The following is a 16798-nucleotide window of genomic DNA, read 5'->3' as shown; positions in this document are numbered from 1 at the left end:
TGAAAACCTCGATGTGATTCAAGTTTCATACATTTTTCTGTTTGTATTGTTGTATGCAACTTTTTTTTTTAATTCACACTGTTTTTATTATTATCCTCCCTTCTCCCTTTTTTAAAAATTCCTGTTTTTCCTGGTTGACAGTTAATTCTTTTTGTTTAAAAGGTCTACTTTTCCATTTTTTCAAGTAATCCTTTTTTTCGTCGAAAATTCATTTTTTGATACTAAATTTGATTCTTTTTTTTAAGAAGTCTGCTTTTATTTTTTTGTTTTAGAATTCATCTCTTGGTTAAAAAAATCTATACCATTTTATTCATAATCTCTCTTTTGATTCAGAATATATATTATAAAAATGACATATTTTTGTTAAAAATTGAGCTTTTAGGGTTTAGAATAAGTTTATTTTTATTTAAGACGTTTACTCTTATTATTTTGATTCGGAATTCTTATCTTTTGGTTAAAAATTCTACTATTTGGTTGAAAATTTCATTATTTTGTGAAAAATTCAACTATTTTGTTAAAAAGTCATCTTTATTCGAGAATTGAACTTTTTTGTTGGACATTTATCTTTTTGGATAAAAAATTCGTCTCTTTTTGGTTGACTGTTATTTTTTTTTTAAGTCGATTAGTATATTTTTGATTCAGAATTAATCTCTTTTGGTTAAAAATTCTATTTTGCAAAGTCATCTTTTTGTGAAAGATCAAACATTCTGCTTGACAAATTTTTTGTTTCTTTGAAAATTAAAAGTTAAAGTTAAAAGTCTCTTTTATATTTTTGTTTCAGAATTCATCTTTTGTGATTGAAAGTTTACAATTTCATTCAAATTTTTATTATTTCGTTTAAAATTCAACGAGTTTTAAAGAAGTCATCCCCTTTGGTTGAAAATCCAACTGCTTTTTGGAAAATTCGTCTTTTTTATATAGAAAATTCGTTCTTTTGAATTGAAAATTCAACTATATTGTTAAAAAGTCGTCTTTTTGGATAGAAAATTCGTCCTTTTGGATTGAAAATCCAATTTGTTTGATTAAATTTAATTTTTCTACTCAAAAACGAAACTGTTTTGTTGAACATTTCTATTTATTTTATTTTTTAAATTTTAATTCTGCTTATTTGAAAAGTCTACTAGTATATTTTTGGTTGAAAATTCTATTATTTGGTAGAAAAGTTTATTATTTGGTTAAACACTTGTATTTGTGGAAAGAAAATTCTGTCTTTTAAATTTAAAATTCTTCTTTGGGTACAAAAAAATTTTTTTTTTGGTTAAAAGGTGATTCTTGTCAATTAAAAAGCCTACTGTTATATTTTTGGTATAGAATTCATCCCTTTTGATTAAAAATTCATCTTTTTTGTATTGAAAATTCGTCTCTTTAATTATTTGGTTCAAGATTTAAATATTTGTTCAAAAAGTCATATTTTTGGGTTGAAAATTCTAGTATTTTGTTTTAACATTCGTCTTTTTTGGATAAAAAAATTCGTCCTTTGGATTAAAAATTCACCTTTTGATAGAAAATTTATCTTTTTGGTTGAAAATGTTATTATTTGGTTGAGCTTCAACTTCTTTGTTGGAAATTCGTCTCTTTTGCTTGAAAGTTATAAAAGCAGCTGTTTGGCTAAAAATTAGTTTTTTATCTTTGAAAATTAATCTTTCCCAGTTAAAAGTTCAATAATTTTGTTGTAAATTTAATTATTTTATTCAAAATTCCACCATTTTTTGTTTGTTTACAAAAAGTTTTCTTTTTTTTTTGACGAAAATTCAACTGTTTTGTTAAACATTCGTCTTCATGGATAGAAAATACGTACTTTCGGATTGAAAATTTATATTTTGGTAAAAAAATAATCTTTTTTCCTTGAAAATTATTTCTTCTCAAGTACAAAAACCTGTTATATTTCTGGTTCAGAATTCATCTCTTTTGGATAGTGATTCAAGTTTTTTGTTGGAAATTCGTTTTTTTTTTTTTTGAAAGTTCAATAATTTTGTTGAAAATTTATTTATTTAGTTCAAGATTTAACCATTTTTTTTCTACAAAAAGTAATCTTGTTTGGTCGAAAATTAAACTATTTTGTTTGAATATTCGTCTTTTTTTATAGAGAATTCGTCTTTTTAGATTGAAATTTCGATTTTTGGTATAAAAAGTCTGATTTTTTGTTTGGAAATTAAAATATTTCGTTGAATATTCATCTTTTTCGATAGAAAATTCGTCCCTTTGCATTGAAAATTCATCTTTTGGTAGAAAAGAAATGTTTTTGGTTGAAAGTGAATTAATTTATATTGAAAAGTCTACTATTTGCTTGAAATTTTTATTATTTGCTGGAAAATTCGTCTTTGGAAAGAAAATTCGTTCTTTGGATTGAAAATTCATTTTTTGGTAGAAAAATAATCTTTTCTGATTGAAAGATATTTCTTGTCAATTGAAAAGCCCACTGTCATATTTTTGGTTCAGAATTCATCTCTTTGGGTTAGAAATTCAACTTTTTCGCTAAAGATTCATCTTTTTTTGTATGAAAGTTCAACTATTTAGTTGTAAAAGCAGCTTTTTGGTTGAAAATTCATCTTTACTTGTTAAAAATTCAATTATTTTATTGAAAATTGAATAGATTTCGACTTCAAGTCTTAAGAATATGATAGCTACATGTTTTAGATCATTTTGGGCTGATAAGTTTAGTTTTTAATTTTTCATTTAAAATAAGATTCCAACTTTTCGGGGGCAAGATATATGGCAATAGCTAAATATTATTGAAATATCCATGAAATTTAATTAAATTCACTCAATAAATGATGTACACAACATACAGTCTATCTCAAAAGTCGCCAGTCTTTAAAATTATTATTTATGAAATTAAAATAAATATATTTATTTTTAATTTCTGCAAAGCTTGGCGGAAGCTTCTAAGTGTACTTAAGAAAAAAATAATTCTGGCCACAATGTTTTATTTAACAGTAGTTGTTTAGAGTTTTAGTTTTTGCTTTTTCTTTAGAGAAAGGTTACAATTCTTATTTAATCCTAATGATCAAGGCTTCATTTCATTCTTTCAAGGATTCTCTGCAATTCTATTTGGATGGTGATAATTAAAATTTAAACTATGATTGTTTCTAACAATGAAAACTATATGCTTTATAAATTAATTTTTTTTAAATAATATCAATCGAAATAGAAATGTAGAGAATCCTTCGAAGAATAAAATGAGGCCTTGATCATTAGGATTAAATAAGAATTGTAACTTTTCCCTAAAGAGATAGCAAAAACTAAATTTCTAAATAAGTACTGGTAAATAAACAATTTTTTTGTCGATTTTATAAATCTTTCCCTCTTTTTTTTTCTTTTAGAGTTCAGGAAAGTCCTCCGTGATCGAGAGTCTAGTGGGTCGTTCCTTCTTGCCTCGAGGAATAGGAATAGTAACTCGTCGACCTCTGGTTCTCCAGCTCGTTTACACCCCCAAGGAAGATAGGGAATACAGAAGTGCCGAGGATGGGACTTTAGACGCCGAGGATTGGGGGACATTTTTGCACAAGAAGAACATGATTTACAAAAATTTCGACGAAATTCGGCAGGAGATCGAGGCTGAAACCGATCGTATGGCAGGCTCAAACAAAGGCATTTGTCCAGAACCGATTAATTTAAAGATATATTCGAGTTCGGTAGTCAATCTGACGTTAATAGATTTGCCTGGAATTACGAAAGTTCCGGTAGGCGATCAACCGGAAGACATCGAGACGCAAATCCGCCAATTGGTGCTCAAGTACATTTGCAATCCTAATTCTATAATTCTGGCAGTCGTCACTGCAAATACAGATATGGCTACGAGTGAAAGCTTGAAGCTGAGCAAAGATGTCGATCCTGACGGAAGACGTACGCTGGCCGTTGTCACTAAAATGGACCTTATGGATGCTGGTAATACATTTTTTGTTAATTTTTTACCCTGGCTCTTGTCAGTTTTAACAAAATTTAGGGTGGCCGCTCGACCGGGAAATGATCGGGAATTTTACAAATTTTCAGAAGAAAAATCTGTCCAAGTTCGATTTCAACAATGTTGAAAATAATTAGTTGAATTGAAACCTTTTTCAATTATGATATCATTCAGTTTACAATGCGTTTTTCAAAAATCTTTTCTTTAAAAATTCTTCATTTTAGATTTTTATTTTTAATTTAAAGAATTTTAAAGTGCAGTCCTGAAGACTTACACAATTAAAAATTAAAAGTGTTTGAAGCTGAAACTTTTTGATAAAAAACAGTGTTATTTTATAAACTGTAAATATGAATAAATGAATAAATAATTTTAAAATTTGATCTGTACTTTAAGTTAAAAAAACTAAAAAATAATTTAATTAATAAAACGATTCTAAATTCTTTCAAAATTTAGGAAATTCTTACCCTAAATTTCTCTAAATTCATTCCAATTTTTCGGTAACCTATAGAATTTTTTTGATTTAAAAAAATTTTTCAACACGTTTGAATTCTTTTGAAATTATTCAGAATTTTTTACCCTTCAAACGACAAAAAAGTACCCTATGAGCGTTACAAAAAGGACCCTTTGGTACCTATATTTTATTCCATAGGGACTGTGAGGCCTGATTATGATATTTTTTAGAATTTTTTCAGCCGTGTCTTCTTAAGTAGAATTTTGTTACTTAGTTTTCGAGCCACTTCAACAGGGTGGCCGCTGGATCGGGAAAAACCGGGAAATTACATTAAATTTTTTGTTGTTGACAGGGAATTTTACAAATTTGTAGAAGAAAAATATCTCCACGTTCAATTTCAACCGTTTTTAAATAATAAATTGAATTGTTATGTTTTTCAATTATGATATTATTTAATAAATCAAAAATAAAAGCCTTTGATGTTGAAAATTTTGAATAAAAAACATTTTTATTTAATGAATAAATACATTTTTTTAAATTTATCTGTACTTTAAGGAATAAAAAGTGAACGAAAACGATTTGACAGAACGATTTTGAATCAGTTCAAAATGTAGGAATTTTCAGATTTTAAAGTTAAAACTTAAACTGTTTCAATTTGAAAGTCTTAGTCATCAAACAAATGTGAACGTGTGTCTGAAAGTTTATAAACTATTTTCAACGTAAAAATAACTTCATAATAATATATTCTTAATTAAAGGATTTTTTTAAATTTAAAATATTGTTGAAGTCTAAAATATTCCTATTTTAACCCATTCAATTTGAAATTTTTAATTAAAAAAAGATTAATTATTGAATGTTTAGCAATATTTGAATTTTTATTTAAGATGAGTAAATTCAAACCAAATATTTAAAAGTAAAAAATCTTTAACTGAATTGTTTGACATAGAAAGCCTGGAATCGTTAAAATTTCAAAGAGTCTTTAAACTTTGAATGTTACAATTTTAATTGTTGTATTTGAAAAATGTAGAAAAAATTCTAGTAATTTTAAGAGATATTTAGGAGTTTTAAAAAGATTAAACATTATCATGCAAATTTTAGAAATTTTTCTTAAAATCTTCTAGAATCTTTTAAAAATTTTGTTTAAATCTTTGAAAAAACATTTTAAATATTCTCTTTAAATAATTTTTCAACATGAAAAGTTATTTTTAATTTTCCTAGGAATCTTAGGAAAATGTTTTTATTCTTTTGAAGTCTTTCACAGTTCTTGAAAAGAATCTTAATTTTTTGTTGTTTAAAATCTGCGAAAATCTACATTCTGTTTTATATTAGGCTATCATTTTAAGTTTTACATTAAGTTTGAATCTTTTCAAAACTTCTACATATCTCTTAAAATTACTCAAATTTCGCCTACAAATAATAAATGTTTGATTGTTCTTTATGCATCCAAATAGTAAAGAAATTTTCTAAACTGTGCAGGATTTTCTGAAAATTGTAGAAAAAATTCAATTAATTTTGAAAATTCAATTAATTAGATTTCTCAAGATTTTTAAATGAAATTTTGAAGCTTTTCAAGGATGTTTAAACATGATGTTTAATTGAATTTATAATTTAAGAAGTGTGCAGTTAAAAATTTTGCAATTTTTCAATATTTATTATTTCTAGCTTAATACTCCTAAAAATTATATAATTTTGAACATTTTATAGTTCATTGATTGATTTTTTAATTAAGAGCATTGAAAATGATAACGTGGATTTATATTTTTTTTATATTGAAAAATGTTAGTACCCTTAATTTTATATGTGTAAATTATTGAGCATTTGAATACAACATTTTTTTAATTAAAAACTTTTAAATATCAATTTTAAAAGTTCAAAATTTAGCAGTTCCACTTTGAGCGCTTTCATTTGCAGGGTAGCGACTTAATTGGGAAATGAATGAGAATTTAATTAAAAAACTGGGAATTTACTTCTGATTGTAGTGCAATTCAGAGTGGCCGCTGGACTGTGAAACCGGGAATTTTACGAGACCGGAAATACCGGGAAATTACAGTGAATTTATTTTTGAAATGGGAATTTTACAAATTATTAGAAGAAAATCTGTGCAACTTTTATTTCAAATGTTTTTTAAAATAATTAGTTAAATGGTTCCCTTTTTCAGTTATGATAACATGCAGTTTATAATGCATAATTCGAATATCTTTCACTTTAAAAATGTTCCATTTTATATTTTAATTTTTAAGCTTACATTTAAACTTAATGATTTTTGAATGCAGTTTTAAAGACTTAAACAATTAAAATATAGAAGCAGTTTAAACCGAAGATTTTTGATTAAAAAAAAATTAGTTGATCAACTGTGAATATAAATTAATTCATGATTTAAAAAATTGAAGCTTACTTTAAGATTTAAAAAGTAAATGATAATTAATTTTGCAAGATGGTATCAAATCAGTTTACAATTCTAGAATTTGCAGATTTTAACGTTAAAAATTAAACTGTTTCAATTGGAAAGTCTTAATAGTTAAACAAATGTAAACGCCCTATTGAAACTTTATAAAATATTTTTATTTTCAAGATAACTCAAAAATAATGTATTCATAATTAAAGGCTTTTATTCAATTTCAAATATTATTTTAGTCTTAAAAATTTCATTTTTGAACGATGTAATTTAAAATTTTTTAATTAAGAAAAAAGAACAATTACTTAATATTTAGAAATATCTGAATATTTATTTTAAATCAGGGATTATAAATTAAACATTTAAAACTAAACAAAAAATTCAACTTTGAACGTCACAATTTTAATTTATTCTTTTTAAAAAATTGAACATCTATTATTATTTAAAAAAATGCACGTAAGTTATAGAGATATTTAGAAGTTTCGAAAAAATTCAAAGTTAATTTAAAATTATAAATTATTTCAAATAATTTAAACGAATTGTCTACGTGTACTGACAAAATCGGGCTATTCATACCAAGTTCTCGTTGCAAATAGTCCGCGGCCTAATTTAAAACAAAATATAGATTTTGGGCAGATTTGGAACAAAAAATTAGAAGCTTTTTAAGAATTTTGAAATGCTTCAGAAGAATAAAAAACATTTCCTTGGAAAATTAAAAATTATTTTTTATTCTGAAAAATTAGTTTTAAGAGAATATTTAGAAAGATTGACAAAATTATCAAAAATGAATGTGCAAGATTTAAAGGACATTTTTTTAATTGTTAAAGATTTTTAAAAATTTGCAGGACAAATTTAAAAAAAAATCGAATTATTTAAAAAGATGTTTAGAAGTTCGGAAAAAATGTTTAAACAATTCAAAATTTAAAAAAATGCAAAACAACATGTAGATGTTTCTGGATCTTGAAATAAAATTTTGAAGCATTTTCAGAATTCTTAAACTATTTAAAATGAAAAGAATGTAAATTTTAATTTAAGAAGTGTTCGATTTGTAAAAAAATGTAATCGTTCAATTTTTAATTTTTCTAGCTTAAAATTACCTAAAATGATATAATAGAATTTTTTTAATCTAGTGATTATTTCTTCAATTTAAAGGATTGAAAATGATAACGTGAATTTATATTTTTAGAACTGAATCTTTAACCTCTACAATTTCTAAAAGTTAAAAAAATCTTTATTTGACAGTTCAACTGCATTTAATTTAAAACTGTTCAGGTGAAAAGTATTCGTAGCTTCCTTTTTATACATATAAATTATTGAGCATTTGAATACAACATTTTAGAATTAAAAAAATTATAAATGTTAGTTTTAAAAGTTTTAAATTTAAAACTTTGAATGCTTTAATTTATAGCTTAGTTTTTATTACTTCAAATGGAAAAATGTTCGACTTTAGAGTTTGAAAATTTTAAATTCAATTTTCTTTGCAAATCTTAAAAAGTGAAGAATCCCATTGTAAATCTTAAAAATTGTACGGCACATTTTCAAAAATCTTTCAAAAATGCATAATTTTAATCCATAAACATTCCATATTAATGCATTTTCCATTGTAAATCTTAAAAATAGAAGAATTTAAAATAGCCAGTCTTTAAAAATGAAGAATCTTCAATTGTAAATCTTCAAAAAAAAAATTAAACTTGTAAAAAATGTTCAAAATTACATACGAGAGTATCTTTAAAACAGGTACACATTTTCCATCATTTAATATTTTTTATTTTCTTGAAGTTCAATTAAAAAATAAAATTGTGCACTTGCGTGCACAATTTTGCCTACGGATTATTATAAAATATAGTGCTATTCAATATAATAAATTTATACTTTTAAGAACAATTTTGAAGATTAAAATTCTTTACTAAAGGTTTTTTATATTTTTACTTCCTGTTTAATCTGTCGTATTTAGAAACGTGAAATTTGAATCTTTCTAGGGGTAGTAACAATTTAAAAAATTGCAATCAAGACTTTTTTTAAAAGTATTTATAATATTTTTTCAGGTACCGATGCGATTGATATTCTCTGTGGTCGAGTGATTCCCGTAAAACTAGGGATCATCGGAGTTGTAAATCGGTCGCAGCAAGACATAAATAATAAGAAAACAATACAAGACGCTCTTAAAGATGAAGCTGCATTTCTCCAGCGAAAATATCCAACATTAGCAAATCGGAATGGAACGCCGTACTTGGCCAAAACACTCAATCGACTTCTGATGCACCACATTCGCGATTGCCTACCAGATTTGAAGGTAAATTTTCAGCCAAATAGATGAATTTTCGACAAAGTTGATTAACTTTTTGGATAAAAAAGACAAATTCTCATCAAAATACATTAATTTATTATCAAATATTTAAATTTTTTACCAAGAAGATAAATTTTCTACCAAAAAAGAGAAATCCTGAATAAAATATATAAATTTTTCCCTGAATAGTTGAATATTTTAAGTATAAAAGATCAGTTTTTAATCCAAAAGTGGATTAGTTAAATTTTTGTATCAAAAATTACTTTTTTATTTAAAAAGACGGATTTTATACAAAAAAAAGTTGAATTTTCTGTAAAATAAAGACGAATTCTCAATAAAATAAATAAATTTTTAATCATATAGTTGAATTTTGAAACAGAAATGTAAATTTTCTACAAAAAAGACGAATCTCCAACAAAACACATAAATTTTTAACCGAGTAGATGAATATTTTAAGTATGAAAGGTAAATTTTTAACCAAAATGAAACAGTTATATTTTTATATATAAAAAAAGAATTTTTAATTAAAAAAACGAGTTATGCACTAAAAGGTAGAATTTTCAACATGAAACTTTAATTTTCAAACCAAATTTTTAAATTTTTAGTTAATAAAACGAATTTTTAACCAGAAAAAAACGAATTTTGAACAATTTAGCTCGATTTTTAACCAAAAAGATGAATTTTTAACGAAATACGTGAATTTTAAAGCAAACAGTTAAATTTTCAACCAAAAAAATCTTTCCGCCAAAAATATGAATTTTTAACCAAATACATGCATTTTCTACCAAATAGTTTAATTTTCATACAAAAAAGATTAATCCTTAAGCAAACATGGAATAGTTCAATTTTCTTTTAAAAACATTTATTTTCAACCAAAAAATTAATTTTTAACTAAAATTATGAATATTTAACAAAGTAATTCAACTTTCTACCAAGTAGTTGATTTTTCAACGAAAAAAATTAGTTATAAAAAAAAAAATTAGTTGATGTTTAACCAAAAAAAGATTTTCATTTTAAATTACGAACATTTGAATTCAACCAAAAATTATGAATTTTCAACAGAATATTTGAATTCTGAACCAAAAGATTAATTTTCTACAAAAAAAATTCTCAACAAAATACACACATTTTTAACAAAGAAGATTAATTTTTTATCAATAGTTTGGACAATGGATGTGATGTTAATCTAAATTTTATTTGATTCGTTTTTAATCTATGTTTCATTAAATTCGAACCAAAAATGGAGTATTTGAATTTTTATCTAAGAGAGTTAATTTTTAATAAAAAAACGCATGATGAATTTTGATGAATTTTCAACCAAAAAAATAGGTACATTTATAGTTGAAAAAATTAATGTTAAAGATAACAAAAAAATAAGGAGTTGAATGTATGTCCTAAAGATATCAATTTTCAGCAAAACATGTAATAGCTAATATTTGAAAAAATTATTTAAATTTTTTAAAAAACCGTTGGATTTTATAAAAAAATTATGATAAAATGCTTGTATAATCAACTAAAACAGATTAACTTATAACCAAGAAGTTACATTTTTAACCAAAAATATTAGAAAGAAAAATATAAAATAGACAAAAAAAAAATTTTCAATCAAATTGTTGAATTTTCAAAACCAAAAAGAAGTATGCCATCTTAAAAAAATGGTTGCATTTTCAATCAAATAGTTCAATTTTCTACCATAAAAGATATATTTTCCAATGAAAATTTAATAGTAGACTATTTATCGATTCAGCTCGCATTTATTATATAAAAATAATAATTTTTAGACTAAAGAATGACATTATAAATAAAGATTAAAGTTAATTTTTCAAACTTGAGAAAATTCATAACACTATTTTCACAAATTTTTTTTTCAAATGTCTTACACTATTTGCGGAATGTCTTTTTTTCTTTCTTTAGACTCGAGTCAACGTAATGGTGTCTCAATTCCAAACCCTTCTCAATTCCTATGGCGAGGATGTGGGTGACAAGAGTCAAACCCTGCTGCAAATTATAACTAAATTTGCGAGCAGCTATTGCGCAACAATCGAGGGTACTGCCAGGAACATTGAAACAACAGAACTCTGCGGAGGTGCTCGCATTTGTTACATATTCCATGAAACTTTTGGTCGAACACTTGACTCGATTCACCCACTCGCTGGACTGACAAAAATGGATATTTTGACCGCAATCAGAAATGCAACTGGTCCCAGACCCGCCCTCTTTGTGCCTGAAGTTTCCTTCGAATTGCTGGTCAAACGGCAAATCAGAAGATTGGAGGATCCTTCGCAGCGTTGTGTCGAGCTTGTGCACGAGGAAATGCAGAGGATTATTCAACACTGTGGGATTGAAGTTCAGCAGGAAATGCTACGTTTTCCCAAATTGCATGAGCGCATTGTCGACGTTGTTACTCAGCTGCTGCGAAGACGTTTACCCACCACAAACCAAATGGTGAGTAATAATCTCATGCAATCCAGTTGTCCAGTGACCTTGAAAACCTGAAAATTTCGTTGAATTTTTCACGAGAACCTTGAATTTGTATTTTTCCCTTTCTTGTCTGCTTTTATAACATTTTCCGAGGGGTTTACCACTCGGTTTTTTTTAGTAGGCACCAGATTAAAAAATCTTACAAAATAATTCGAAAGATTTCAAAATATTTCAAAGTTTTTATAATATTTAGAAGGATTTTGGGTTAGATTATTGAATAGCTGGTACCACCCCTTATTTAATGGAAAATTTTTTGTTTTTCAAAATCAAAGTTTTCGGAACATGAATTTGAAGTTGATTCGAAGCGATTTGTTAAAAGAAAGAATTTAAATGATTGTAAATTGCATTATTATAACGTGTAAAATATGGGTCTACCAAAAAATTTTAATTTGTCATATTCAACTTACCATTAAAGTGTTTTTAGACATTCTTCCTGGGAAAAAGAGTATGTGTACGAAAAATTTGAACCTATTTAAATAAAATGGAACATATTTTGTGAATTATTTTCATCGCAGTATAACCAATTATAAAAATTTCATTTGTAATTTTCTAAAAGTTGGAAAAGCGGTTGAGGTGCTTTAGAATTCGAAACTACTCTTTCTTTAACAACTTTAACAACTTTTTCTTTTTTTTTGCAAGTAAAATGGTTCATATGAACAAAACGAACAGAAAAATATGTCAAGATATGTAAATACAAGTTCAAATTACACTTATTTATAACTTCTTACCTTGCCGGGCATTGTGAAAGGACTTAAACGGTAAGTTAAATACGGCAAATTCAAATTTTTGGTAGACCCATATTTGAAGCGTTATGTTAATACAATTAGCAATAATTTTAATGCTTTCTTTTAACAAATCGCTTCGAATTTACTTTAATTTCATGCTCCAATAGTTTGATTTTGAAAAAAAAATCCAGGAAATAAGGATGGGGGGGGGGGGTACCAGCTATTTTATAATTTAACCGGATTTTGAACATTTGAAAAAGAGTTCACGGATTTCAAAGACTCAAAAAGGATTGACCAGATTTTAAAGATTTCACAATTATTTCAAGGAATTCATAAGGATCTCAAAAGATTTCAAGAATTTTAGAGATTTTAAAAAGGGTATTGGGAATGTTTAAACTGCCATACGCCACCTTGTGACAAAAATCTGAACTAGAAAGAATAGGTTCGATTTAAAAAATGTATTTTAATTTATGTATAAAAATATTTTAACGATTTTTTTTGTGAAGTATAAATTATTTATTGGATAGTAAAAATAAGTATTTATTGGAGACAAATGGTTTCGGATGGAATTTACATATTGTAAAGTGAAAAAACAGATTTTTGACAAAAATATTTTTCTAAAGAAACAAAACAAACAATTATTGTACTATTTATCGTGATTTTAAAAAGATTATAAACTTAAATTGACTTATTTTGAAAGAAAAATGAACTCAAAGTAAATTTTTATTAATTTATACATAAAATATTTACTATTTAAAAATCTGGTCTAAAAGTTAGGTTAGAATTAATATTTAAATTCGAATCGTCTATTAATCGTATTAATTGCATAGTATTGATAAAATTTGTCGCTACATACATTAACTAAAGTTAATTGAAGCTTTCAATGCATTGAAACTTACATGAAATAGTGAAATAATTTTTTTTAAACCTATTTGACAAAAATGTGTTTTTTTCACTGTATAAGATGGAAATTCTATCTCAAACTATTTGTTTTTAATGAAGATTTGTTTTTAGTATTTAATTATTGTTTTATATTTCATAAAACGATCGTAAAAACACTTTTATGCAAAAATTAAAATACATCTTTAAAATTGCACCTACTCTGTCTAGTTTGAGTTTTTGGTACTAGGTGGCGAAATGGCAGACCACCATTCCCAATATGATGCCAGATATCAAAGATTTAAAACAATTTCGAAAGGTTTTAATAAATTTGGGATTCAAAAAGATTTCGATGATTTCAAACGGACACTAAAGATTTCACAGAGATTAAAGAAAGATTTCATAAAAATGTCATAAAGAGTTCAAAAAGGGTACAGTAGCCCAGATTTCAAAGATTTCAAAACATTTTCAAGATTTTTAAGGATTTAAAATTTCTTTAGAAGATTTTAAAAGATTACACAAAGAATCGAAAAATTTAAGACATTTCGAAAAGATTTTAAAATTTTCAAAAGATTTAAAGGAATTTAAAGATTTTAAAAAGGGTATAGTAAATCAGATTTCTAAGATTTCAGAACATCAAAGATACGAAATGATTTCAAATTTTTCTCGAAGATTTCAAAAGATTTCTCAGAGATTTAAAACATTTTAATGATTTTACATAAATACAAAAGATTTTAGAAAGATTTCATCAAAACTTCATAGCGATGTCAAAAAGAACACAAGAATTTTAAAGATTAAAAAAAAAGTGTACAGGGCACCAGATTTGATAAGTTTTAAAACATTCAAGAGATTTTAAATAATTTCAAAAGATTTCACAACGATTTCTAATGTTTGAATGAATTAAAATAAATACAAAAGAGTTCAGAAAGATTTCAAAGATTTTAAACAATCTCAAAGAGTTTTAATAAACTTGAGAATTATTTCAAAGATTTCATAAAGATTTCAAAACATTTTAAAGATTTGTAACGATGTTAAATTTGTTTAAAACACTTCACAAAATTTTAAAACTTGTAAAGGATTTAAAGGATTTTAAAGATTTTAAAAAGGGTATAGTAAATCATATTTATAAGATTTCAGAACATTTCGAAAATTTGAAATGATTTCAAATTTTTTTAAAGATTTCACGGAGATTTTTAATGAATGCGAAAGGTTTTAGATAAATTTCACAAATATTTCAGAGATTTAAAAAAGATTTCAACAGAGATTCACAGATTTTAAAGATTTTAATGATTTTAAATGAACACAAAAGATTTTAGAAAGATTTCACAAATATTTTAAGGATTTCATCCAAATTTCTCAGATATGTCAAAAGAATACAAGAATTTCAAAGATTTCAAAGAGGGCACAGTATACCAGATTTCAAAGATTTCAAAAAATTTCAAAGATTATAAATCATTTCAAAAGTTTTAGAATATTTTAAAAGATGTCAAAAAGTTTTCCAATGTTTCAATTAATTCAAACGAATACAAAAGATTTTAAAAATATTTCAATGAGTCTATAAGGATTTCAAAAGATTTCAAGAATTTCAAAGATTTCAAAAACCTTGAAAACCTTGAAATCTTGAATTTTTCACGAGAACCTTGAATTTGTATTTTTTGCTTAGTTGTTTAGAAGATTTCAAAAGATTACAAAAAGATTTCAAAACTTTGAAACGATTTAAATGATTTTAAAGATTTTAAGAAGGGGTAAATCAGATTTCTAAGTTTTCAGAACATTTCAAATATTCGAAATGATTTCAAATTTTTTTAGAAGATTTTAAAAGATTTCACAAAAATTTCAAATATTTTAATGATTTTAAATAAATACAAAAGATTTTTGAAAGATTTTATCAAAACTTTATAGAGATGTCAAAGGAATACAAGAATTTCAAAGATTAAAAAAAAAAGGTACAACACGCCGGATTTTAAGGATTTCAAAACATTTCAAAGATTTAAAATAATTTCAAAATATTTCACAAAGATTTCAAATAATTGAATGATTTTAAATAAATATAAAAGAGTTAAGAAAGATTTCACAAATACTTCAAACGATTCATAAGGATTTTAAAATGTTTCAAGAATTTTGAAAATTTCAAAAAGGGTATATGAAGCCAGATTTCAACGATTTAAAAGAATTTCAAAAGATTTTAATAAATTTGAGAGTTAACAAGATTTCAATTATTTCAAACGAACAAAAAAGATTTCACAAAGATTAAAGAAAGATTTAAGAATTATTTCAAAGATTTCATAAAGATTTAAAAATATTTCACAACATTTCACAAAACATTTCAAAGATTTTTACCAAAATTTTAAAAGATTTGACAAAGATTTCAAGAATTGTAATGGATTTAAATAAATACAAAAGATTTCGCAAAGTTTTCAAAGATTTCAAATTCAAAGATTTCAAAACATTTTAAAGATTTTTAACGATTTAAAATTTATTTGAAACATTTCATAAAAATTTTAAAACTTTTAAAATAGTTAAAGGATTCTGAAGAATTTAAAAAGGGTATAGCCAATCAGATTTCTAAGATTTCAGACCATTTTAAAGATTTGTAATGATTTAAAATTTTTTGAGAAGATTTCAAAGGTTTCAAAATATTTTAAAAATTATAAATAATTTCCAAATTTTTAAAAAATTTCAAAATATGTCACAAAGATTTCCAATATTTCAAAAGATTTCGAAAATAAATAAAATAAACAAATAAAAAATATTTTAAATATTTTAAACGAGTTAAAAATGAAAAGCTGAAATTTTACTTCAATGTTTTTTTTAAACCTTACAAAAACCTGGAAATCTGGAATTTTTCACGAGAACCTTGAATTTGTACTTTTTTCTTTTTTGCTTTTACAACATTTTTCGAGGGGTTTACGACTCGGCTTTTGATTATGCACCAGATTTAAAAATGTTACAAAATAATTCTAAAGATTTCAAAATATTTCAAAGCTTTTATAATATTTAGAAGGATTTTGAACATTTCAAAAAGAGTTCACGGATTTCTAATATTTTATGAAGATTTTTAAACTTTCAAAAGATTTCAAGGATTTTAAATATTTTAAAAAGGGCACAGTACACTAGATTTTACATATTTAAAACATTTCAAAGATTTTAGAATATTTCAAAATATTTCGCAAATATTTTAATGACTTTAAATGAATACAAAAGATTTCAGAAAGATCTCACAAATATTTCAAAGAATTCAAAAGGATTTCAAAAGATTTCAAAAAAGGTATATGAAGCCAGATTTAAAAGATTTTAAACAATTTCAAAAGGCTTCAATCACTTTGAGATTTCAAAATATTTCACAACATTTCACAAAGATTTCCAAGATATTTGCCAAGATTTCAAAAGATTTCAAGTATTTTAATGATTTCAAATAGATACAAAATTAAACCATTAAGCCATTTCCCTTTCGGGGTAGGCGTGACTCACTCGGTAGGGGAAAGAAGTAGTGTGTGGAAGGGATAGAGATTTTTTAACACTGCCCCGACCCAGGTTGCTGATCAATCTCTCTAGCAATCACCCCAAGCGAAGCACCTCACGAAGTCGTTGTGTAAGGTTCCCCACTTGGGTCCATTAGTGGCCAAGGTCTTTTGTTTCAGGCTTCATTCACTCTACTGACACTCTTTTTATTAAC

The 16798-nt window shown here is 25.1% G+C and overlaps 1 protein-coding gene across 1 annotated transcript in view; it reads left to right on the top strand.

The window, feature by feature from the left end:
* The window catches only part of LOC117175720 (dynamin-1-like protein), a 32019-nt gene that overhangs the window by 924 nt on the left and 14297 nt on the right, over positions 1 to 16798 (top strand). The window contains exons 2-4 of the mRNA XM_033365499.1: positions 3324 to 3888; positions 8796 to 9043; positions 10952 to 11482. Coding sequence (XP_033221390.1) covers positions 3324 to 3888; positions 8796 to 9043; positions 10952 to 11482 — 1344 coding nt within the window. The remainder of the gene's footprint in view (positions 1 to 3323; positions 3889 to 8795; positions 9044 to 10951; positions 11483 to 16798) is intronic.

The sequence above is a fragment of the Belonocnema kinseyi genome, chromosome 6, assembly GCF_010883055.1.
Source record: "Belonocnema kinseyi isolate 2016_QV_RU_SX_M_011 chromosome 6, B_treatae_v1, whole genome shotgun sequence".
In the NCBI taxonomy this organism is placed as follows: domain Eukaryota; kingdom Metazoa; phylum Arthropoda; class Insecta; order Hymenoptera; family Cynipidae; genus Belonocnema; species Belonocnema kinseyi.
The sequence above is the reverse complement of the archived record's forward strand: the minus strand, read 5'-3'. Positions and strand labels throughout refer to the sequence as shown.